Source organism: Echeneis naucrates, chromosome 11 (assembly GCF_900963305.1).
Source record: "Echeneis naucrates chromosome 11, fEcheNa1.1, whole genome shotgun sequence".
Classification (NCBI taxonomy): domain Eukaryota; kingdom Metazoa; phylum Chordata; class Actinopteri; order Carangiformes; family Echeneidae; genus Echeneis; species Echeneis naucrates.
Window position 1 is genome coordinate 9,563,163 of NC_042521.1, and position 25,709 is coordinate 9,588,871.

General features: G+C 39.9%; 1 protein-coding gene across 1 annotated transcript; it reads left to right on the forward strand.

The window, feature by feature from the left end:
- The first annotated feature begins 5,543 nt into the window (after positions 1-5,543).
- On the forward strand, positions 5,544-23,837 carry triqk (triple QxxK/R motif containing). Its single transcript, XM_029514950.1, has 4 exons — positions 5,544-5,698; positions 8,055-8,129; positions 14,862-14,947; positions 21,938-23,837. Exons 2-4 carry the CDS (start codon positions 8,069-8,071, stop codon positions 22,043-22,045), a joined length of 255 nt encoding a protein of 84 aa, XP_029370810.1. The 5' UTR covers positions 5,544-5,698; positions 8,055-8,068; the 3' UTR covers positions 22,046-23,837.
- The last annotated feature ends 1,872 nt before the right edge of the window (positions 23,838-25,709 follow it).

Here is a 25,709-nt window from a genome sequence, read left to right on the forward strand (position 1 = left end):
TATTAAACAGGAGAAAGAATTGTGTCTTCTCCTCCAAACTACGAAGATGACTGAGGATGGAAATGAAAAGGGAGCGTTCAACTTCTGTCTCCAAGAATTCATATGAAAGAATTTACAGGGCAAAGTAAGTTCCTATCATTATGCATACAATCATGTGTCGTAGCTGTGCAAAAAGATAATTGTAAAATATTATTAACAGTTATTTCAGGTTAATGATGCAGTTTATTTTGAAAAGATCTCTTTTGAAATCTTTTGGATCTGGCCATCAAACCAAAACATGACTGAAATGGCCAGCATACATGTCTCAGTTTTTAAAGGTCATAACACTGCAGACCACAAAGAATTCGTTTCACATGGCTCCAAATTAATAGTAAACATTGTGATAAACATTTTGTTGTGACATACAATGTAAGATATTTATTATTACGTGTTTGTATTTTGAGTCTCTTGGTCTATGAACATAATCTTAAACATGCTGATTTATTTCAGTTATGTTCATTACATCTGAATGAATTGTGTTGGTGATAGATCCCTGCCTTTCTTTGAAACATTGAAAGAAGGCATGAAATGTAAAGAGACAATCTTGCTGTTTACAACTGACACTAAGTGAGAAAATTAATCAGTCCAGATGATGACTGCAAATTGACACAGATTATGTTGAGACATCTTCATTGCTCGATGTAGGAGGAGGCGATGGCAGCCGAGCTGCCATTTAGCCTGCCAGCGGCCCCGGGCGATGCTTCTTCTCTGGCATTCTTTCTAATGTGCAGCAATTAAAGGCCGTCTAACCGCCTTAGAGAAGGAGAGATTGAGTGAGAGACAGCAATAGGGTGAGAGTGACTGCTGAAAAGTGAGGTTCAGGGAGAAACAGGTGGTAGAGAAAGAAAACAAGTAAGAGTAACATATGAAGACTGGCCCACGGAAATACAAATCAAAAACTGTATGATAGTGCTAATACTGCCAAGCCTTAACTCTATTATATGAAATGGGTACATTATATTGCAGCCATTTGCTAAAATCATTTAAGTTAATCTACACAAAGCACCACATTTCAACAGAAAAACACAGAAATGTAGAAATTTTTCCAAATTTATTAACGAACAAAAACTGAAATATCACATGGCCAGCTCCTTGCGATGGCTCCACGCCTTCATTGGAGTCCAGCTGTTTTTAATTAAATTGATTGGACTTAAATAGGAAAGGTGCACACCTGTCTGTGTAAGACCTTCGAGCTCACAGTGCATGTCAGAGCAAATGCAAATCATGAGGTTGAAGGAACTGCCCAAAGAGCTCAGAGACAGGATTGTGACAAGGCACAGATCTGGCCAAGGTGACAAAAGAATTCGCGCTGCACTTAAGGTTCATGAGAGCTCAGTGGCCTCCATAATCTTTAATGGGAGACGTTTTGGATGAGCCGAATTCCTCCTAGAGCTGGCTGTCCGGCCCAACTGAGCAATCGGGAGAGAAGAGCCTTGGTGTGAGAGGTAAAGAAGATCCCAAAGATCACTGTGTCTGAGCTCCAGTGGTACACTGGGGAGATGGGAGAAAGAAGGGGAGAAAGTCACCCATCAATGCAGCCCTCCACCCATCGGTGCTTTATGGCAGAGTGGCCCGACGGAAGCCTCTCCTCAGTGCAAAACACACGAAAGCCTGCATAGTTTGCCAAAAAAAAAAAAAAACACACCCAGACTGTGAGGAAATGATATTCTCTAGTCTGATGAGACCAAGACTGAACTTTCTGGCATTAATTTTTAGCGGTATCTGAGGAGAAAACCAGGCACTGCTCAGTGAGGCATGGTGGTGGCAGCATCATGCTGTGGAGGTGTTTTTCAGCTGCAGGGACAGGACTACTGGCTGCAATTTAAGATGAATACGACCAAGTACAGCGATATCCTGGACAAAAACCTTTTCCAGTGTGCACAGGACCTCAGACTGGGCTGAAGGTTCACCTTCCAACAACACAATGACCCTAAGCCCTCAGCTAAAATAACAAAGGAGTGGCTTTGGAACAAGTCCATGACTGTTCTTGAATTGCCCAGCCACAGCCCTGACTTCAACCCAATTCAGTATCTCTGGAGAGACCTGAAAATGGCTGTCCACCAACATTCAGCATCCAACATGACAGAACTGGAGAGGATCTGCAAGAAGGAAAGTAGAAGAAGGAATGGCAGAGGATCCCCAAATACAGGTGTGAAAAACTTGTAGCTCTTTTAATATCTCAAAAGGGTGTGTCTACTCAATACTGAGCAAAGGGTCTGAAAACTGATCATGTGATACTTCAGTTTTGTTGAGCAAAAATGTCAATGCTGTGGTTTTTTTTTTGGTTTTTTTTTTGGTCAATATTGGGTGCATTAACGAATGATTTTACCAAATGGCTGCAATATAACAAAGAGTGAAAAATTTAAGGGGGTCTGAATACTTTCTGTACCCATTGCACATTCTGTGGTGTGGTCACTTTATACAGCAACCATTTATACAGCTGAAGTTCTGTTTAATTTAACAAGAGGGACACATTTGTTAGTGTTATTCTTCACTTCACGCTAACAGGCCCTGAGGGACATCCTCTCATCTCCTCGTAAGTATTATCTATACATTTCAGTGATGTGCCCAGTCCACATACAACTGTTCATCGGGCTAATCCATCTTGCTTAGTTTTCGTTCACATTAGCAGCTGATGCTAATGCTTTCCATATCTATCAGTGTGACAGGCACAGCACGTTGGTTTGTTTCACTCAACGGGAGGAATTAATCACACACATTTAGTGTAACAAGAGAACATTTCAGCTCTGCATTAACTACGCTCATGCTGCTTTTGATGGCCATATTAAGACAACATTCAGACTTCTTGTTGAGGCTGTTTGTTAACAATTCTAATTTAACTGTTACAGCAGCTTTTGGGTGTGCATATGTCAATTGTATATTTTATAGGTTTCTGGTCTGCTCATTCATCCTTTTTATTCAATCAATCCAGTTGATTGTGCATAAATATTCTAATTCAGACACCACTATCACCTGCCTTTTTACCCCCCCACCCCCGATAAAGACTCTTTATTTCTATATCCGCCTATTCAAACTTGCTTTCTGCTCCCTGACCTCCATAAACCCAGCTGGTTTGAGCTGTCAGCTCAGACGTTCTTCACAGGACAGACACAAGATGTTTTTCTCAAACCCCAGCAAGAGGGTCAGTACCATCCTGTGCATTCCTCAATGGGAAGCTGTCATTCATTGAAAGGAATGACACAGCCAGCTTGGAGCTGCTGGTGGTGAACTTTGAATTGCAGGACTGGAGACAGTGGCTCTAGGGGTGAAGATCTACCTTGTAGTTTTGAACATATATGCCCCCCCACGGTTGAGTTTCTTTTTAAACTCATTTTGGCCACCCATAGGTATGGCGCACTCTGGCCCTCCTTCGACTGTGGTTCTGGCTTTCTGCCATGGAAAAGGACACACAAATGGCTGCTGCTTCCACCTCCCCCGAGAAGTCTTGCACAAAAGCACTGCAGGTCTCCTCCAGAGCTTTTTAGTAGCTCAGTGATTCTGCCCCCCTCTGAAGTTAATATTTGTGCCTGTTTTTGACAATATGTAAACTGTATGCTCTGCTCCAGCTAGGCTGCTGAGGGGTCTGGCAACACCTTCTTTTACATCTACTGTCCAATGGCCAAACTGACCACCAAGATCTCGGTACATTCCAGGTACCATGACTCTGTTGGCTAACTGAAGGCTAGAGAATTTGCTGGATAATTGTTTATTTATCAACTGAAGGCAGCCAGCCAAGTACGCTGAGTACAGACACTAATGCTAATTAGCGCCTGCATAAATGAAATAATGCAAGGAGTTCATTTGCCTGAAAAACAGCTGCACAGATTTCCTTTAGTCAATTAGTTGGACAACTTGAAAGGTCTTTCAAAAGTCAGCAACACAAAAATCTTGGCCCAGATATACTGATCATTTACTTGAATTAGCTGAGGTGATGCCAACCAAACAGGTAGTGGCTAGACACCAAACACCTAGTCAAATTTAATGCACCCACCTGCCACTGAAAGTGTCCATGTGCTCAAGTTAAAGCTTCAATTAAAATTAAATGGGTGAAATATAATAATTGAAATCCCTGTTCACTTGTCAGGAAGGAGGAACTTACAGAGACTAAAGCTATATTGTAGCACTATGCTGTAAACATTTATCTGTCCAGTAAATGTAGGTGTTTTAACATTGGAGCAGAGCCTAAGGCCTGAACGAGCAGCATGCGGGACCTGGAGCTGCACTGAATTCAATCTGCCCCACTCTCTGTACATAGAAGTACAGACCTTAATTGAAAGCAAATGCGACTTCAGTGTCATAAAAGCCTTTTGTATATATGTGCAAAGCAATTTTTTTTTTTTTTTTGTTTTCTGGAGAATATTCCCGTGGATGAAAATATCATCATTGACATGTCACTCATATGTGTTTTTCCATGCAGGGCAATGTTGAAGTACTCACTGTCAATGGTGGCTTCATGCAAAGTAAACCACAACGCTGGCACATTATGAACAGATTACATCAATTAGTTACTGCTGTGCTGCATGTAAATGGCATGCCCATGGGAGACCAGAAAATCATTTTAAACTTCAATAAGTTACAAGCGGTGGCAAGTCTACCCATAATCTGCACAAACCCCGAGGCAGCAATGAGGCTGGTTGCAATTAGGGGAGGAATAAAATTCTACACAGTAAACAAAGAATAAATATAAAAAGACTGAAAGAGGAATGAGCATCCTGGAGTGAGATTGCCTTTGCTTTGATGAGGTCGGCTGTTGCTTTCTTTAATTGTCACAACATTATATTACTGTTTTCAGCGAGGATAGCTATATGGTATTTGTTGTACTCTGACAAGGAAAGGATGACTTGAGGCCAACATGTCACACGAGGATGACTTGCGATGCAAGAGCGAAGACATTTTATAATGCGCATCATCCTATCAAATAAATTGCATTCAAAGCAAAATGTGCAGGAATAACTCATCGTGGTACAGTCCCTGTCAGCGGTCATTATTATTGATGCTTTATGGTAATAGTGCTCCAATGTTATGGTTGCTTTAGATCTAATGTTTTACTACTTATTCGATGGAGGTAGTTTAATTTGTAACAATCAATCTCTATTAAACATGTTTCATTTAGGAGGAACAACTTTATGATTTATAATTAAAATTTTATAATTTTAATAATTTTAATCTTATAATTTGTACAGTAATAATGTTACTGCTATACTAACAACAGTAATAATTGTTTAATTTATAAGTTGACATTATTTTGCTGATAACTGTCTTGAGCATTTATTTGTATTCAACTACTAAATAAATGCAATATCTTACAACTATTTTCTGTTCCATGAGCTTTAGTGTGTTGGGGTGAGTGGGAGTGTCCCGACAAACTGACCCTTTAAGCGCTTCGGTCTGTCCGTCCCGCCCCGTCTCCGTCCTATTGGTCCGTTTGACGCATACGCGTGTTTGATTGGATAAAGACTCCGTCCGTCGTCGCTGTGACGTAACAACCCGGAAGTATCGGTGGTGCGAATTGGTGTGTTGGCGCTCTGGCGAGATTTTGGATCAAAGTGCAGAAATACGTGACTTCTGTCGTCCTGGCTGTCCGACTAAGCAGTCACACTCTGGGTGATGCAGAAACATCTCTACTAAACGACGTTTTCTCTCAGTAAACAACGACATTGTAAGTATTTTGGTGAATACAGTACTGAAGGCTGACCACTGACCACATCTAATTCAATCAGGGAAGACGAACCTTGAGACACATCTCTTGATTTCATGTTTTGTAACCCAACAGTGAGCTGGCTCAGAAATGTTTTTTCTTTCCCCCAGGCTTTTTCTCTGATTGTAGTGCAATCACCAGAAAACTAATAAAAACCAAAGTAATACAGAAATGTATCACCTTTTAGAAACCCAAGCCTCTGGACAAAGTCAAAAGTAAAACTTCTAAAATACATACATTCATACTCATTGGCTAAATAGTATAACTCCCATGTGGAGTGGATTTCCTGAAGAACACTACACCCAACTGCTCTACTTCACGTTTCATTATTACAGTAAACACCTGAGTATATTTTTACCCACTGATACTCTCCAGTCCTGTGATCTGCTTTGTCCTCGTGCCCTCTAGCATCAAGTCTTGAGGGAGACACATTTCCATACCTGGCGGCTATTTGTTCCAGTCAGATATTTTCCAAACTAATTTGTATCTGACTGAACACATTTTACAGCAGACTAAACTCAAACCTAAATTAACTTATGTAGCGCAGTCTGTGTTGCTTGGTAAAATGAGTCCTATATCATTTGAACCACTGGAAGCCATTATTAAAATAATGTTCCATTTGTTAGGCCTGTTTTAGATCTCCAGTGAAAGAAAAATTGTCAGCAATCTTCATGGCTAGAATGCTTCATTCCTCCTATCATCGATGCATATAAGTTGCAAAAAGAGATGGGAAGTGATCATTTTATGCAATCCAGTACTGCCCTGTCACCATGCTGAGTAATTGTTCATGTAGTCGGCATATTTTATTGCTTTTTATAATCCACAGCTGCAAATTACAAAATATGTAATGTGTAGAGGTTTCTGAGAGGAATTACTTCAGGTGATGGCTTCGAACGTGTTGTTTTTGGCCATTTATGATAACAGTGATTGAGCTGCACGTTACAACTTAGATGGCAACTCTGAGAGCCCACTGTGTCCTGTGCTGTACTGTAAACATTACATTTGGACGATTTCCTCCCTTCCTTTTGTCCCCCTCGTACTTCCTTTAATCTGCTTACTGTGGTTTCCAGCTGCTGGCAAAAAAATCCCTGTTTGTATATCCTCCTCTTCTTCTGGCGCTAACAGTGTTAGGAATGTAGGTGAAAACATTGTTTTTGATTTAAGGTAAAACCCAGGTCTTCCTAGGCAGCAGCAGTAGGCTCCCATGAGAATGTATCAGTCAGCACAGGCAGCCAGCCACACTCTTTGAACATGCAAATTCAGCCTCTTTCCCCTATTCCCTGGCTGCAACTCCAGACTCTCCACAGCTCTTGTTCTTCATGGATGCACATAGATACTTCTTCATTCATATTCACCTCTCTTTTCCCCCATGTCCACAACTGCTTACACATTTTTCTCTCTCACATGTTAAAATTGTATTTTACGGATGATCAATTATCATTGCATTAATATAGTGTGTGTGTGTGTGTGTGTGTGTGTGTGTGTGTGTGTGTATATGTATGTGTGTGTATATATATATAGCATTATTTGTCTGCACTTATTGATAGGTGTGAAATTTCCTTTTAATCATCCTCACATCTTTCAGCCAGCAAACAGGTCAGATTTCAGTATCATCTGAAAGTACTGGCCCGCTCATTGACTCATGCTTGCTTTTTCCACTATTTTAAACAAAAGGCTACACTATTGATTGATGCAGTATGTTGTGAGGGAGCACGTCTGAAATTTAGAGTAGAGGACTCACTGAGAAAAAAGGTTTTTTTGCACTTTGTAAAGAAAAGTATCATACAGAGCTGGTTGTTTTGTAGTGAGTGTAAATCTGTACACTCATGTGCTTTGACATAAACATCCAGACCAGCGACATGGAATTTTTTTTCTCCAGCATAGTCTCACATTTGGTAACACGTGGAACCTGAGCATACTATTTATACTATTTCTAACTCTCTCCTTACATCCCTGTGAGCTGTCAGGGTAATCAAAAAGGGAGCTCATAGTGTGAAGGGAAATGGCGTCAGACTAAATGAGATGGATAGGAAGTGCACATACTGTGAACATAACACACATCGGAGGTGGTGAGAATGAATTTAATTATGTCTAGCAGATGTATGTGTAAGATAAACCATCTGCCTGATCAAAACTGACTACTCAACTCTATATATGATTGTGTATTAACTTCAGTCCTTGCTACAGATTTCACAAATTATCTCAGACTACAGTAACAGGACCTGGGTTATATCCGCATTTGAGTAAACTTAATGATGGGGTCTAACCTAGCTGTGAAATTCTATCACTCTGAAGGTTGTTTTTCCTCTCTTATCAGGCTTAGGAGAGGAAATGGGGAAGAAAGATGCCAGTGCAGTCGGGTTACCAGTTGATCAATACCGAAAACAAATTGGTGAGTCTCTTCTCATCCGAGTGCTGTTTAACCAATTTATTGATCCAAGTAAATTAGTGTACTGAAACCATATTAAATAGGAATGTATTTATTTTTTTTGGTATTCATTGGGAAGAGGGTTTAAGAAATGCCAGATTGCTTTACCTTTTTGTAGCTGACAAAGAAAATTCTCCGGTCATCTTATTGCACTTTGTATATTATTTGACTAACAGTTAATTCAGATATTCAATATATTTACTGGCAGTTAATGCGATAAGGTCTGTCCGCTTGTTCATAATGTTTTTTTCCCATGCTTTATTTCCCAAACTGCCTCAAAAACTCGGCCCAACTTAAGGCCTTAAGGGGCACTGTAAGAATTTGCATTATTTCATTGCATGGACCTAGACATTTTTTTGTGTTCGATTGAAAGGGAACGTGAACCCTGACACTCTGGTTAGAACCAGTCGGAGGTTTATATAACATTACTGATGGATGGCAAATTCTGTGCATTTTCCTAGCTTTTCGCTTACATCACGAAAGCTTGAGGCAAAATGGTCGGTAACAATCAAAAATCTGTTCTCCTTCAGCATGCCAGCTCTGGTTGGAGCTCATATCATGGCTATTTGTTTTTGTTTTAGCTCTGAAATAAAACCAAAAGGTTACCCATGGCAAAATGTGGAGTTGTGAGCAGCTATGACTGATTCAAATACGCAAAGCTTTAAGTTTTTATGTCACATCCAGGAAGTGTTATATCATGCACCTGAAATGCAGCTGAGTGATGTTATTGGATACAAAAGCCAGAAGAATTTTGCATGAAATTTAAAGGGAAGAACGAAAGCTCTGGTATTCGTTTTTTTGATGAATCTGTGCCCTTACCAGGAATCTGAACAAGAGCTGAGGTAGCTGAGAGGAAGGTAAAATGGTAGAATTGAGTTTCTACATGCAACTGAAAAAGAGTCACACAGTCCTGAATGTGAAAGTTAGATAGCTAACTAAACTAAGTTTATCCATTGAGATTCCACATTCCACACATGTTCAAAGCAGACTTCAAAAGTGGTTTTTTATTTAATATTTCAGATTACGCTTTCTGATTGAGTATGACTTTCCTTTGTTTTGTTTTGTTTTTTTTACATAAATCAGTGACATGGGCCTGAAGACCAAAATTATATTTATGGTTTCATGAATGGATAACAAGAAACAATTAATCCCTCTCTGAACTACATGAGCCCAAGGGGAGGGTTGGCGGTGGAATTTAAAGAGAAAACTGATCTTCATTCAAAACAAATTGTCCAAAACTCCAAATTAGAATTTATAATTTTAAAGTTGTATTGCTCAGCCCTATGCTTCTCAATGAGGCAATTTTCGTCTTTGATGCAACAAAAATCCATGGCTTAATCTCATTTATTGTGTTGTGTGTTTTAGTGTGCTGTTGTGTACTGTGGTGTGTTTTGTGTCTGCCCTTCATTGTGGACTTGTGTAGCACCTTGGGATGTTTGAAATGTGCTTGATCAATAAAGTCTGAGTCCAGCTGAGTATGGCTACAAGTAGCCTAGTCAGAACATGTAGCATTGAGCGCCTTGGTGAGCATCACCTTCAGGTAGGAGGCCACTATCTGCTGGCTTCAACAGTCACTTTCCCACCTGGATTAAGCAGGCAGCTCCAACACAATCCAACCTGTTGCAGAATAAGCAGGTGGAGGGTTTACTACTCAACAAACAGACCACAGTTTGTGTATCCAGCTGTATAGCCAGTTTGTGTTACAGTAAGTAATTTTTCTGGTCCCCTCCTCCAGTGGATGGCTATTGGGTGGCCCCTAGTGATTCACACTCCTTTATTCTTTCAGGTTTAATGTTTCCTTGTGATGCTTCAGTGTTAACAAGGCGTGAGATGGTCTCTTAACCTAGGCGCATTCTTTGGTTGACCCATATTTTTGATTTTGCAGATCACTTTCATGTTGTGCATTTTTTCGTGTCCATTTGTTTTTTTGTTTTTTCTTTTAATTTACCTTCCCACCATATTGGCGTAAAAATGTAAAATCAAGCGACTTATCAAATTGACAGATCACAGTATTTGTCTTTCTCAGTCACAGTAACATTTGTTTTGAAAGTTCTCTGCTTTTTCTGTGTCTTGACTATATGAACTGGGACTTCATAAAGCAGTGTAATGTTTGCTGATATTTTTTTTATTGTGAAAGAAGATTAGGATTATATAGCCTGCGGATATCCCTTAACCACCTGCCATTGTGTAAAACTTGGCAGGTTCAACAAATGAGAAACAGACATGACATAACATAACATAAGCTCATCTTCCTCCATCACTGCCCTTACCAGGGATGCAAAACTCTTGTTTTTTTTTTTTTTCCTTTTTCCTTCCCATTTAGTGTTTTTCTTTCTCAGCACAACAATTCAAAAATATGTAACACAGGTGTCAGGGACACTTTGGTCCTCTCTCTTTCGCCACCTCTTCTCAAACCCTCAATTTCCACCATTTCTCCTTCCTTTTTTGAAAATAATGGCCATCAGGCAATTTCTTTCAACCACTGTTTAACAGCAAAGGTGGAAAATGGAGAGAGGAGGAAAGAGACACTGGAAAGGAAAATGAAGTCTTCATAGATAGCATGGGACTGAGTCTTCTGAGAGCTGGAATGGGCCACACATTGTAATTTGAAATCGTAATTGGGTGACTTATTCATGGTGCATCAGCAATAGTCCAGGCTGGTTGTTGAGCTGTACCATCATCTCTGCTGGAGTGCTTTTGTCATGTCAGATTGCTGTCAAGGGGCCACTGCTGACACTCTTCTAAAATACCATTATTAAGCCTTTTATAATTGACTGCACCAAGCTGCCCTCAGGAGAGGAAAAGCTTTATCATTTTACATAGAAGTGCAAGTGGTCACTCTGCTGCTGCCCATTGCACAAGGTTGGGAAATTGTCTGCACAGTTAAAGACACCTAATGTTGAATTGCAGAATGGAAAATTGTGGCTTTAGAAGGCAACATTGTCATTCATTTCACATTGTGAAGAAGATCTCGCCAGTGAAATTGTTCTGCAAATAAACATGATAAAGTTTTGTTGCAGGTGAACAATTTTATTCAACACTAGATTTCGGGTATAGTGGATCGTCAACATTTGCTCCTTTTTATAGCAGACAGTCTTCATTAAGTTGCTTCGCCTATTTTGACAGCAAGCCTCACAGATTGTAACTCATTCTGACAAACTGGCTAAAAAGTTAATATTGCGAAGTTGTCATCACATTTTCTATGCGTGTCTAAAATCCACCTGAGATCTGGTCCCACTTGTCTTCCTGTGACATGATACAAAGGAAAAGGCATAAATGTCTCCCATGTGTATGGCATCAGGCTTGTGGTTCCACAACCATGGTTCTGGCAGATGCCAGCAATCTGCACAATGTGGTCATCGCTTATTTGGCTGCCATGCCAGATAAACAAAGAGGCAAATCAAAGCGTGGCGAACTGTTAGACACGCTGTCAGTACATCGCCCAAATTGTCACAGGGACCCAAGAGAGTACAGCGCAGTGGCATCTCTGTCCAAATTTCCCAATCACACAATGAGTGGTGAAATTGCAAGGTGCACAAACATTTCTTAGGCATAAAAAAAATTACATGCTTTTGCACATGAGATTTTTAACTTATTTGTTGGGGTTTTTTTATTTTTTTTTCCCCTCAACCTTACAGTACCGGCTGCATGATGAGACAAAGTTCATCTTTGGTAGCAATGCTCAAAGTTATCACTGTAATTCCAATATGTGACACCTAACTTAATGAGTGTTCACTTTAAACTATCCTGACTTAAGGTCATTCTGTACATTTTTTTTAATTATTAATTTTAAGAGGCAGCTAAATATTAGATTTTTTTTTCTGCCAACATCTGATCTACTCTCACTAGAAAAGAAGCCATAAAATAAAGTTGGGTCGGAATTAGGATAATTAGTTGAACTGCTGTCCCCACAGACTTAAAGGAACTGCGCTGTATTTTTTGTTTGCTACCACTCAGGGCTTGTTATGGCAGGATTACATTTCATGGTTTAATGTACTCTGCATTAAAGTATGAACAGTCAGTGTATTCATGCCACAGTATACGACATATATTTTCTACTCATCTTTATTTTCTTTAAGGCAAACTGTGATACTCCGTGATGTCTACAGCCCTTTCTGGTATAATTTTAATGACTAGTTGTGTGACATGTAAAGAACATACCTTTCCCACGTCTCCCTCAGTCACATGTGGCTAATTTTAGCTAATACCCCTTCTTTATGCTAAGCAGAACTGTAGCTCAAGATGGGGGGGGGACACACGCAATAGTGAGAAGAAAAAAAAAAAAAAAAAAAAACCTGAAACACATTTATCTGCAGTAATGGTGTGGGAGGTGAGGGCCACTTTCACTCCTCTCTTGTCCTCTTGACATGAAATCAGTGACAACTTCATTGAAAGGCACTCAGAGAAGCCTCTCAGCAGGCACTCTTGGTCACTTTACAAGGGCTAATGTTCTTCCAAGACACGGCTTTGTCGTTGTTGTACAGGAGGAAGGTGATGCCTTTTCAGTGTGGCAGGCAGAGGCAGGGAAGCTTGGGAGGACAGCGTATAGCGCAGTGCAGGTAGATAATTGGTGACAGAAAGTGTCTATGCTGCTAGTGCAGCAGGGGGAATGGCAATGACAAATAGAAGTGCTCATAATCCCAGTTCAATATCATCAGGACTGTGTGTGCGCACATGCATGTGTGCAAGCTCCAGGCTCACGCAAGCAAACCACAGGAGAAAGGCAACATGAGATTTTAATAAGTACAACGCTGCAATGGAACAGTGCTACAATGCCTTACACAGTCAGATGTAATTCTCTGGCATTTCTCCTCCATATCAATGATTCAAACTCCTACTTGGTTTAATTATTTTGATTTTGCTCCAGTTGAGTATTGATTCTTAGCAGATGTCTATGGGTGTATTGGGTTGTGATTATTTTTATTCGCATATAAACATAATTTTGTCCACGTAGACTTGGAACAAGTTTATCCCCACATGAGTGAAAAATACACACAGGTGCAAGTTTTGGAAGCAGTTTTTGGAGAAACTGTATGACAGAAAAAAATCTGTCTTTGAAATTTAAAACTCAGACTTGCTAAAGTTTTAATATTGCTTTGTCTTCTGAGTGCCCCTGAGCATTTTGCTGCAGAAAAGGTACCTTAAGGACATATTGCCAAGCACAGTGAGCTAGTGTAAATACAGAAAATATACACAGTTGATCTGTGGGCTTAAATTTAAAGTCAATAGACAACTTTTTTTTTTAACACTTGTTAATTATTTTCCTTTGATCACCATCTACAGATTCCCCAGTTCTCACCCTAATTCCCCTCTCATGATGCATCTCATCCTGTATCTTTTTCATCTTGGATCTTGGTACTGTTGCGTTTTTGTGTGGCTTTCTGCAGACTTACATTACCACAATCTGCCATAATGCAGTCCTAAAGTTCTCGTCGTTTCTGTGAATGAACAACCTGAGGTGCCCTCCAATCAAATTTCCCCCTCTCCACTTTCTGACAAGTGGAGGAGACATCCAGTGGCCCTTCTAATGAATTCCCACTAGCTCGCTGTCTGCTCCTGGCAACATGCTCCCCATTTCTATTAGCCCTCCACTGAGATGGAGGGAGGTGGAGGAGTCTGTGGCCAGGAGGGATTGAGTAAGAGCAAGGAATTGAGTGCAAGATCTCAGAAAAAGAAACAAGGGGGAGTGAGGTGGTTGAAAAAGAGAAAGGAATTGAAGTAATGCAGCTCAATTTGTTTTTAGAAATACAACAAAACACAACTCCCTATCCCCTGTTGTCTCACTGGCTCATTTTTAGTCTTTTCCCTTCCACAATATTCCCAGAGGGATTTTCTTCTCCTTCCTCTTCCTCCTTACAATGTAAATGAGGCTCAATTGGCTGCAAGTAAAAACTCTGCTACATCACCAGCTGAGAAAAACCCTGAAGCTGACCCCAGGGGCTTGGTCTCTCTCTGTCAAACACTTATTAATTATATTTTCCTTATGAGCCTCCTCCACAGATTCCCCAGCTCATCCACTCTCACCCTAATACTCGTCTAATCCTGAACCAAGCTCCAAAAAAATCACAATTTAAGAACTTGCTAACATGTCCATGGTCTGAGCATTTAAATAGGTTCTCACAAAGATAGAAGTACAAAAAGGCGCGCACACACACACACACTGTTCAGCAAGCTGTTGCCTTTCCACCCTATTGTTAGCAAAGTTCCTTTTCCTGCAGTGTGGTGTTTTTAATTAGACACAGACAGCCGGTTTTGCTTCATGTGAAGCACACACAGGCACACGTATGCCTGCACACGCACACACACACACACACATAGCTTAACCAGGTGGTCGGTTTGCCCAAAAGCCTCACCCTTGAGAGTTGAGCCCGTGGGATGTCTACTACGCAGAGGTGAACTGTGTGCCACTCTGGCCAAGAAAATAGCTAAGTGCTACGGAATATACGTGCAGAACACTGTACTCAGCTGTGAACCATGCAACAATATCACCAGACACAATATTAAGATTTTGGCCATCTTTATGACTGTGTCAGTGAAAATATTGTTTTCAATCAGACCTGTCCATTTGTCTTGTCAAATATAAATGGATTTACAATCTACAGCGAACGAAAACAGTGACACATAGTGCTGACAATGGAAAATCTGCTAGTTCTGCAGCAATTTGAATATTAATTTGATATGTTTTCTTACTTTCAGGAAAGCAGGACTACAAAAAGACAAAGTCAGTCTTAAAGGCCACACGGCTGAAAGCTGAAGCAAAGAAAAATTCGTCTGGATTCAGGGTGAGACTTTCCTGGACTTGCTTTCTGTTTCAGATCACTGATATCTGTTATCTGTATGTCAGCTTCTATTTCTGCCTGTCTGTTCTGGTCCATCTGCCTGTCTAGCTCTCTGCCAACCATCTTTTTTCCACTTGTCTGTCTGTCGGCCTGTTTCAGAGTGTGCCTTGTTACATCTATTTTCATATCAAAGGCCTTTAGCTTCTTTGCAGCTTGCACTTTAAGTGCTTTGGAAATGTAGCATTATACAACCTCAGCCTACTATAATGTGCTCGAAGATCAGTAAAAATATTGGGAACTGTGATTGAGGAAAGGGAGGTTCTCTGTTGCATGCAGTTTCTAATACTTAAACATGTTTACAACACAGAGTAAGACACAACATTGAGTGGGTGAAGACATGCTGAACTTCCACAGGGGTTAACGTTCAAATTAAATCAAATAAAATGTATTTATATAGTGCCAACTCGTACCACTAAATGTGCATTAGTAAATATTAGCAGTAATTAAAAATAGCAGAAGTGATAATGGAAATGATTAATCGTGTTTAATGATAACTAATAGTAGTAGCAGCAGGTGTTGAGCAGGATCATGGAGCAGAGATGACTCAGCACCTGCAGAATGAGGACAGGATGACGAAAAACAAAGTTAGTGACCTGTGATGGTGTGATATACATGCAGACTTTAAACTACAGTCTCTGTCATAGAAGAACGTTTTAAGCGTAATCTTGAAAGTTGAGAGAGAGTTGGCCCCCTGGACCAAGAGGAGCTGGATACCTGAAAGATCTGCCTTCTGATTTACTCCTGGAAACTACAAGTAGACCTAAATCGAGAGAGTGAAGTTATCTACTGGGACAATAGGGAACTATGAGCGCACTGAGATGAGATGGATTATGGACATTAAGAGCTTTGCCTATAAGAAGAAGGATTTTTAATTCTAGCTAACACGGGAGAAATGTGATATTTTTCTAGTTCCTGTCAGTACCTGCACAACAGCATTCTGAATCAACTGTAGGCCTTTTTTGTGGCTTGATGTTTTACTCCTATAGTAACTTAAGTTGTACACCTTATTATTATGTCACTTGTGAATTTGTATCCCTTCATACATACTTAACAATAGAAAAAAAAAAGAAAAGAGTGAAATGGAATAAGTCATAGTGATAAGACGGTGTTAGTTAATGTGAAAATGGGGAGTGAGGGTGTTGCAAGGGTAGGAGAGTGCGTCTCTCTCCATTGCTATGTCACACTGCAGCGATTAGGAGCTGTTATGCAGGAAAAGATGGATGACTCTGGCAAATGTGTTGTTTATATTTGAGCTCTTTCATTTGGCTTGCCAACAAACAAAATTAGAAATTTTAAGGTCTTTATTCTCATCAAAGAAATTGTTTGTGAATTACCACTCTTAGATTTTTATATCCTCTTTGAAATTGCACATACCATTAAATGAAATTAGTGATTTTTGGAGTTGTTTTTAAGGGAAAGTCAGATGTAGGGAAATGTATCTCATGGCATTGAAAATTGTTTACTGTACATTAAAAGCCAAAAGGCGTCATCTCCTCATTAAGCTTCACTTGGCATGTAGTACACAGTGATGAACAAATCGTGGCGAGGATTAAACATTGGGTGAAATGGTCAGGATTTAAAATATGCATCTCTGAGACATGCACAGCCTCATTAAGCACATCTTTAATCTAATTAGATTAGTCCATATCTTGAAATATTGATATTGCTCATGAATAATTCAGGTTTTTCACGCCCAAGACGAGGGGAATTTTCAGAGGTCGGATTAAAAATACCTCTGGGACGGGGATATTAAACTGACTTAGACCTCTTGGCCCTGAGTTCGATTGAAACTCAGCCCAAATGTAATGGATATTTGGTCACGCTTGCTTTCCCATCGAGTTCTTTTAGCTTTATATAAAGTTGTGATTTTTACACCACTCGTGATGACAGAAGAAAATCCCCTGCCCCTTCTCCTCCCCCTCTGAACCTTTGGCTGCCGGCTGTGATTTGGCTGTGGTTTATATAGTCATGTTGCTCTATGTGTAAATCTTTTCTTCTCCTCTCTGCTCTTCTCTTCTCTTCTCTTGAAGTACTGGTCTGAGACACAGCCGGCATCTAAAAAGGGCCAGCACATGCGGGCACAAAGAATCTGGGCAGATATCAAGGAAGGCTGTCTTGGGGATGTCCTAGTAGCAGGGAAGTCTGGATAAGCTGGCAGAGAAAAAGATAGAGAGACTGGGGAAAAGCAGAGTGAAAAAAGGGAGAACTTGTGTTTCTGCAACAATGATCAGTTGCCTGAGCATGATGAGTTGCCTATATATATATATATATATATATATATATATATATATATATATATATATATGAAAATTGTGTTGGTCAGATGAGTGCAAATGTGCTGCTCCCTTAAAGAGCGGATGGCATCCGGTCAGGACAGCAGAGATGAAGAAGCTGGCAGGAAGTCTTGCTACAGTCTCTCCTCAGGTTGCTCAGACAAGAAGAAGCACCTCGAAGTAGCTCCAGCCCGTTAGTTTGCAGCACAGGAAACAAGCCTAATTGGCACTCTAGCCTTCTGTTCAGTTTTGCACTGTTTTCCCCGAGTCTTTTTTAGTCGCTGAGCCTAGAAAGTTGGGAAAATCTGGAACTGGCAGAGGATGGAAGATACCAGCTGTCAGTTGTGAATGTATGTTGTGTGAAGACTGTATAGGGTGGAAAAAATGCAATATTTCTTCTACTCTTATTATTTAGAGTCAAGAAGCTCCAAATTTTATCTTGAAGGAGTTCTTCCGATTGAGTGCAGAAATTATTGAGCCCCATCCAGAAGTATTATTAATAAACTAAAACTGTGAAGAGTCGAAAACCTGGACCCAAACTAGAGCATCTGTTTCAGCATCGAACTGAAGCTGATGTCTGGATGCGTTAGCTATCCTGACCATTAGGTTTATGAGGCTCATTCACACTTTTTAGTCTGACAAATAGCACATGGGAATTTGTTGGTTTTATGGCCTTTTTATGAGATTTAATTTCCACTGAGAATAATGGAAAGAATTGGTGAGTTGTGATAGTGGTGATGAGGCTTTTGGTGCTGGCACGTTTGTCCTTAAATGGCACAGTAAGGTCAGAGCTGTGTAAAGGATTTTGGTGATGTGAATGGCCTTTTGTTTAACTTAAAATAATCTGTGGATGCAAAGGACTGATGGCGTATACATGGATAGCAGCATCCATAGTAAATGACTGTTGATTAGCTTATAGACAGAACACCTCAGATTATCAATCATTTCACTCACTCTTTTGCATCATCATCCACAAATATAGGGGAATTATACATAGTAAATATAGGGGAAAAGTATATTTGGGGTTTGTTGGATAGAAAATGATATTTAAATGATTTTTTGCAGTCTGGGCAGCTGGTTGGAGATGTAATTAAAAACATACAGAAAAGTCAGCATCGAAATTATCATTTGCTGACATTAAATCTCAAAAAATATTGCTTGTATGATCATTTAATGAGTCTTGAAATATAACCTGTTGGGTAGTTATTTGTCACAGTGACTCATAGAGATGAGATGGACCAAGCTGGACCAAGTTTGTAGCTTGTGTCTCTCTGCCACCTGCATACAACCACTAGCATGCAGACACCCCTGCTTAGCACATACGCACACAAACAAATTCAGGAGGAGAATAAAAAAGCAAACCAGACGAAGGGATGTCTGGTGAGCTGTGGCTTGTTGCCAAAGTGACAGAGAGTTGCCTGCATGCTGAGGCCGATGCAGCTGCCGCTGGTGCTAAGAGAAGCACATGATGCAGATGATGATGTGCTTGGGTGCCATCGAGGGGTCTCCATCAGAATGTGGGCAGAGAAGCTGCATGTGTGTGTGTGTGTGTGAATGCACATAAATATGTTTGTGAGACAAGATGAGTCAACACAGTGGGCCACTCTTGAAAACAATGATCTCAATCAAGTGCAGGTGCTTTCTACCACTCAAGTGTTTTCACCAAAACCCCTCCAGCTTGTTTTCAAAGTGGAGTCACTGTAACCAGCTGTTCTCGTTCTCTTTCAAACTGGTGGCAGAAAAAAATAAAGAGGAAAAAGAAACCTGAATTGAAATCCTTATCTGCATCAGAAGCTCAACATTTTCTTTTCAATATTTTCATCAAAATTTCAAATGTTTTCTTCCGTTGTCATGCTTTTTCAAAGCTGCAAGAGAAGACAAACAGAAGCAGAAAACAATCAAGGCCCTGTGATTTGGTAACGGTTCTCTTTTCTCTGAGGCCCAGGCAAAATAGAAAAGTAAATCAAGCGGTTGGAGCCTGGCGGTTAATATATGAAACTAAAGTGCATGAAATTTAAAAGTTTTCCAATTAAGCAAGGACTTTAAGCTGTTTGGAGGCTGTCGGGATGGAGATAAACGTGGGCTGAGGCTAATGAAGACCAATGCTGCTGATGACTAGGCACTACAACATGTATACAGATAAGTGTGGATGCTGTGACGCTGTTTAATTGTCACCCCCCCTTCATCAGAGAGGAATTATTATTAAGCCCCCCACCTCCGCTCATTTGTGCCAAGTCTTATCACTCTGCTTTCCCTCTCATACTAAAGCTTGTTTCTCATTCTGTCTGTTCCCTTTGCAGTCTGGCCAGCAGGTTGAACCTGCATTGTCTCTGCATATTCCTGCTACATGTGGCAATAACTGAACTGTTGTTTTCTCTAATTGTTATTCATATTCTTCTTCTTGTGACATCAGTCATGGCTCTTTCTATTTAATTTTATTTGCTGCCTTTCTGTATTCTCTCCTTGTCCTTCCCTGTAACCTTGTGTCACCTCAGCCTGTCACTCATGAATACACAGCATAATGGGACATTACAGGCTGAATTAGTTTACATGGTTCAAGTAGTTTTTCCCTCAAGTGTCTGTAAGATAGCATGAATGAAAAAATAAAATGATGAATATATCTGTGAATATAGAAACTGAGACTGCTTTTTACAAAGCTAAATCACATTTTGTATTCATCTGCCATGTCACCTGTGTTGTCATGGCCCATTTTGCTTGTTAAAAACTAATTTCCATGTTCAAATCAAATTATTATTTTTTTAATACCCTCCAATCAGCCTGTATTCTGCACTCTTTTAAAGCTCTCCAAGCTCTCCAGTGCTGATTAGAAAGTTTGGTGCTAATGAGTTCTCTTGATAAAGAATAACTGGCATTGTTCAATACTCTGAGTGGCCCTAATGAAACTCCAGCTGATGAAGATTGTAATCGTGTGAACACCACATAATGAACGAGTGCTTCAAATTCCTATTTTCAAGTTGAATGCCACTCCTCTGGAAAGCATGAATTTGTTTGATAATTAACCAATTGAAATCTTAAAGAAGAAAATAGGCCATTTTGTTGCACAAAGTTTAACTTCTTTGCAAATATGTCAAGAGAGCTGTGGAGACAGAAGATTGCAGACAGATGAGATGATTACACTTGTTACACTGTGGTCAGTCAATGCTTGATTTCTGCAATAACTGGTTTCAGTGTTGTAGCTAATATGTGCGTATGATACATTTTGATAGTTTCACTCCACAGTACATGGATTGTTTTTCGTCAAGAGAAAAAACTGCACTGGAGAAAAAAAAAAAAAAGAAAAGAAGAAAGCCGGACTGCACTTAACATACACCGATACATCTGTGGAAGAGCCATCAGGGCCATTGCAGGGTTTAGTGTCTTGCCTCAGCACATTTCATAATGTTATGGAGTGAAGTAGGCAGTTGAATCGCTGACCCACTGATTAGTAGCGAAATACTCTCTGAGAAAAAAACACCTTAAACACAAAACTAGAATAAACTAATTAGGCCCTTAAACGTTAAACCTTTGTTGCAGTGCACCCCAACCTCAGACCTACCTGAACTGACAGTAAACTTCCAATTTTTAATTTACTTGTTATGAATATATCTAATACAATACCTTCAGGCCATTATAAGTCCTGTCATTTAAGTGCATTATGTTTTCCGTCAGTGTCATCTAAATCATTTCCTCAGGTAATAATTTCCCACTGTGAATCTCTCAAAGCAGCTGAGAGCGATTGTGTCATTAATGTGCAAATGGGTCCAACAGAATGACAACACCCACTGTGGTTTACTTTTAAAGAGCCTGAAGCTTTTTCCACAAAAACACAGGTAAATTTGAAAACACGTCTGTTTGTCTCTTTTGGCCTTTCATCAGCCTTTAGCTTATTGTTGCAAACAAAGCTTTAAAAAAAAAAAAAAAAAATGCTCGTCAGTGTGAATCGCTTCAGAAACACCTGTCTTGTGCTTCTGCGTGGGTGGGAAACACTGACATATGATTAACAGCTTGTTAACATGTTAAAGCAAAACAAACAGAACTGATTGTTTATCTTTTATTATTTTTTTTTTTTAAATGCACAATACACACACTAAAGCCAGCACACAAACATGAATTGGGATTAAACCAAAAATTCCTCACAAAAGTCCTCACTCATCCAGCTATACATCAAAGTTTAAAAAACTAAAAGGCGAAGCGATTAAAATCAGTTGAACTGTTTTGTGACGTTTGTGTGCGTGTGTGAGTGTGTGTAAGAAACAAAAGTCATTAATATCCCACACTGAAATAAACAGAGTGTTTACCTGCAACAGTGTGGAAACAGCTTTGACGTTGTTTGGCATGAAAGAGTAATGACTGCCATGAATTTCAATGCATGAGTCTTAAGCACATTGATATGAACAAAAGTTGCAATTTAAATTCTTGCTTTTTTCTGTTTGTCCTCGCAAAGTCAGCTTGATCAAAAGCTCTATTAGGAATGAAACAAATTTAGATGAAAAGAAAGACAAGAGGGACTTGGTAAATATAGATATAACAAATATATAAATAATTACAAGGCTACAAAAACATTCAAGCTAAGTAGGGACGTTCCTGTGTATAAGGTAGGTATGGAAATAATTCAGTAGAAGAACCCTTTACCTAAGATCTTTTTCTTTACCCTTCTCAGGATGCGTTCCTTGTCATCGCAGCAATCCTCTTCTTTGTCCTATGCATCTACGCCTTCTTCTACCTCAACCTTAGCACTGAGCTCAACCTGGATGTGGATGTGGATTAATGAGAGGAGGGCCTTTTTCTTTACTTCCATATAAACCGTATCTTAGTAGTGTTCAGTTTAGGATTGATGGACACAGTCTGTCAGTGTTTTTTCTTTCATACTGTGCATGTTGACACATTGACTCTTTAGGATATGTGCTATAATGCACTGACCTGCATTTTCTCTCGTCATTTACTTCCCGTGTGGGGAATGCAAAACTGTGCTGACATAAATTATACTGTGGCTTTACATCTATGAATGATTCATTCCTTGAAGTACTTTTTAATTCCAGTTCTTTGAAAAGCCAATGACATCCTGCTTAATGGCATTTGCAAACGTTCTGATGCAAAATCTACAATCACCAGAAGAATATATGTAGAAGAAATACAATTTTAACACGAGTCTTCCAAACTACTGTCGGGACCAAGCTTTGTTAATCTTATTCTGCAGAGTCACGTCCCTTTGTTTTCTCCACTAATAGAAAAATGTAAATCTTCTGCTGAACCTCTCCTCACAATCATACAAACACTTGCCTCACATTCCAGTGCACAAACCTCTCCTCCTGGATATCTAGAGATCACAGAGTGTGAGATTAGAGCCCACAGAGCTCTCATCCTGATTGAACATGTGTGTGGAATACAGAACAACACATTGTACCTGCTGCACATACATGCAGCACTTAGACAGCCACCCTCACGATTAGCATTACAAATATCACACTGTTCTTTCATTTGAATGGAAATGACATAGATGAACAATGACTGAATAGAGGTGCCTACATGTTCCTAATAAGTAGCACGTTGATTTTCCTTTTTGTCAAATATGTGCATATTTGTCCCCTGAAGGATATGATGTGTCCATGAAACTGAGTATGGAGGTTTGTCAATGCTTCTCTTTACCATTTCTTTAGTCTTTGTGTACCAGGTCTATAGGATACAAGGGCTGACCTCTTATTAGCCATTTCAGTCCAAGTGCTCCAATGTTTGAGATGAGTGCAAAGTCAGTCTTTTTTTTTTTCTTTTTTCAAGTCATTTTGCTCTTTGTCAGAAATTGTACGCTATCTTTTATTTTAAAACTATTTTATATTCCATATTTGTCCTACATTAGCCCTAACTAGCAATTGCATGAGTAGCCCGTGTGACTCTTTTATACCCATGCAATACATAAAAGGCCAATACCAAATACACAAGAAGCCTTGTGACTTTTTTGTTTCATTTCAAAAACAAGTCTCATATCTGTGCCTGATTGTGTTCTCTGGCTTATAGGATTCTCGAAATGTGAGACACATTTAGAGCTTTCAGTTTCAGCCTTTTCTCCTCTTTTCTCCCATGACCTTCCAACCTCTAGTAAAAGACTGCATGTCAAAGAATCCATTATGATAAGCATGCACCCGTACCCTCACCCAGTGGCTTTTATCAAGCCCTGGACCACCACCCCCCCGTCCCCCCGTCTAACGTGTAACAATAGACAGGCGGAGAGAATAGACCTTCATACATGACACCTGTTATCTAAAAGGTCACCATTACCAAACACAAGGACTCTGACATCAGCTCAGTGGAAAAGATCTGGCAGCACTGCCTATTTGTTCAAATCCATGTTTGGCAAAATGAGGTGCAGACTCCCCCCCCCCCCCCCCCCCCCCAGTAGTGTAATCGTCATTGCTGTTTTCGAATTGCCTTATTTGCTCTATGAACTTTTTACTATCTATCATTATGATTCAGTTACTGGCTGCTGTGTGATATATTGTAAATCCACATCTTGTTTCTCTTCATAAAGGTATACAAATAATCTCTAATGTAAAAAATAAAATAAATTAAAGGACCATTTTGGTTTTCAATAATGTGGCTGAATTTGTGTTTTTTGTGATCGTCTGGATACTTGAAGCATGTTGTCTGAACTTTTATTTTATTTATTTTATTTGTTTAACTTTGCAGACCAAAGACAGAGAACTGTACATTTTCTTTGAAATTATTGGACATATCCACATTCATCTATGTGGCAAAGTAATTAGTATAATTTTGACTAAATGTAACTGATATAAAAGAATGGGTTGAATTTAAACATTATGACACATGACCAGGCCATGCATACCAAGATAACTCCTTACCATTAATTTTAACTACCAGTAATGTTTTATCCTTTTTTTTTTTGTCCCTACAGGATTATATTTAGCAGTTAAATGAAGGTGTAGTCGTTACTTTGCGTCTTAAAAGTTAATGAATAAAAAATGATTGTCAATTTACTTTTATGAGCTAAAAGCTTGCCGTTATTCCTCTTAGATAATTTTATTTCTCAGCTATAAACAACAGTGACGGGTTATTAAATTGTATTGACCTTATAGGCCCTAACGTCATGTCATGGCTTTTACTTGTGAAGAGCAAATCTGCTCGTGTGTGTCAACAATGACACAGTCCGGATGTTGACACAGGATTCCCTCAGTAAAATGCAACATGGGATCAGATCTGATGGTAGATTGGAAATATTCATCGGGGCTCGGGGCTGGAGACGCACACAATAGAGGTAATCCACAGCAATGACAATAGGACACGGGTGTGACATCCCAGCATGACAGGCGACATTTCATGTCTAATTCACGGTGTTCTATTTACTTCTGTTTGCAGCGAGTCAACCTGAGGAAATTAATCAGGCAGGAGCTGTGTATGAGCATTTAGCACGACCTTAACGGCCTTCTGCAGGAGCTGAACGCACTGACGCTTTACCTACCATCCTGTAACAAATGAGCTCGACGCCATGCGCCCAAATCCCATTCATTAGTCATGTGAGGTATGTCACCAAGAGTAATTATACTCAGCCCAAAATGTGTATACACACCAAGACACACACATGCATACAATATGAAATGTAGCTGTGGTTTCCCACACTTTAGGCTCTAGGAGACGTTCTCATACATGGTATGACTGTTTACCGAGACATGAATCATAATTATGACTGCGGGTGAACCCGACACTGCACATTTGCTGAGTTTGCTGGCTTTGGCTTGCATAGCATTTGCTTTTGACATAAACAAACACATGTATTTTGTCACATCTTCTGTCCTTAACATGACATCATGTGAACATAAATGCACACTGACCTCAGTGTTTTGTTTTTTTTTTGTTGTTTTTTGGCATTGTGTATGTGTGCATGCGTGCGTGCCTTTGTATATGTGAGCATACTGAGGGTTTGTGCTGCTACTTTTCTCCTCAGTGTGCTGATCTGTGTGTGCACTTTCAATATTCAGAAGCATGCCTGTGGCCATGCTCCAATGGAGCGCTCAGTCTCTCTGACGGACTGGTGAGAAGTGAGGAGGGTCAGTCCCACCAGGAGCTCAGTTAGTCCCTATCTCTATCCACACACACACACACACACACACACACACACACACACACACGAGTCACTCTGACAGGAAGGCTCATTGCTCTCACTTGCACACATACAGATGCACACAAACACACACTTCTGTGCTTCCATTAGGGAGATACAGTGAGGAGACAGGACTGATGATGCATGTCACAAAGTACTACTTCTAGTCTCCCACATAATGTCTCCTCCACCTCCCTCCTTTTTCTTTCCCCTCTCAGATTTTCCGCTTTACTGCGCATCTTTGACTGCCTCTGCAGTTCTGCTTAAAAATGTAAGACATGTAGATTTGCGTCACGTAACAGACTATGGTTTACACATCCAG

Bases quoted from the DNA above. Each gene is read 5' to 3' on its own strand.
- triqk (XM_029514950.1), top strand. From the start codon at position 8,069: ATGGGGAAGAAAGATGCCAGTGCAGTCGGGTTACCAGTTGATCAATAC. The intron at 8,130-14,861 runs GTGAGTCTCTTC...TCTTACTTTCAG, and splicing joins TCAATACCGAAAACAAATTG to GAAAGCAGGACTACAAAAAG. The intron at 14,948-21,937 runs GTGAGACTTTCC...TACCCTTCTCAG, and splicing joins AAAATTCGTCTGGATTCAGG to GATGCGTTCCTTGTCATCGC.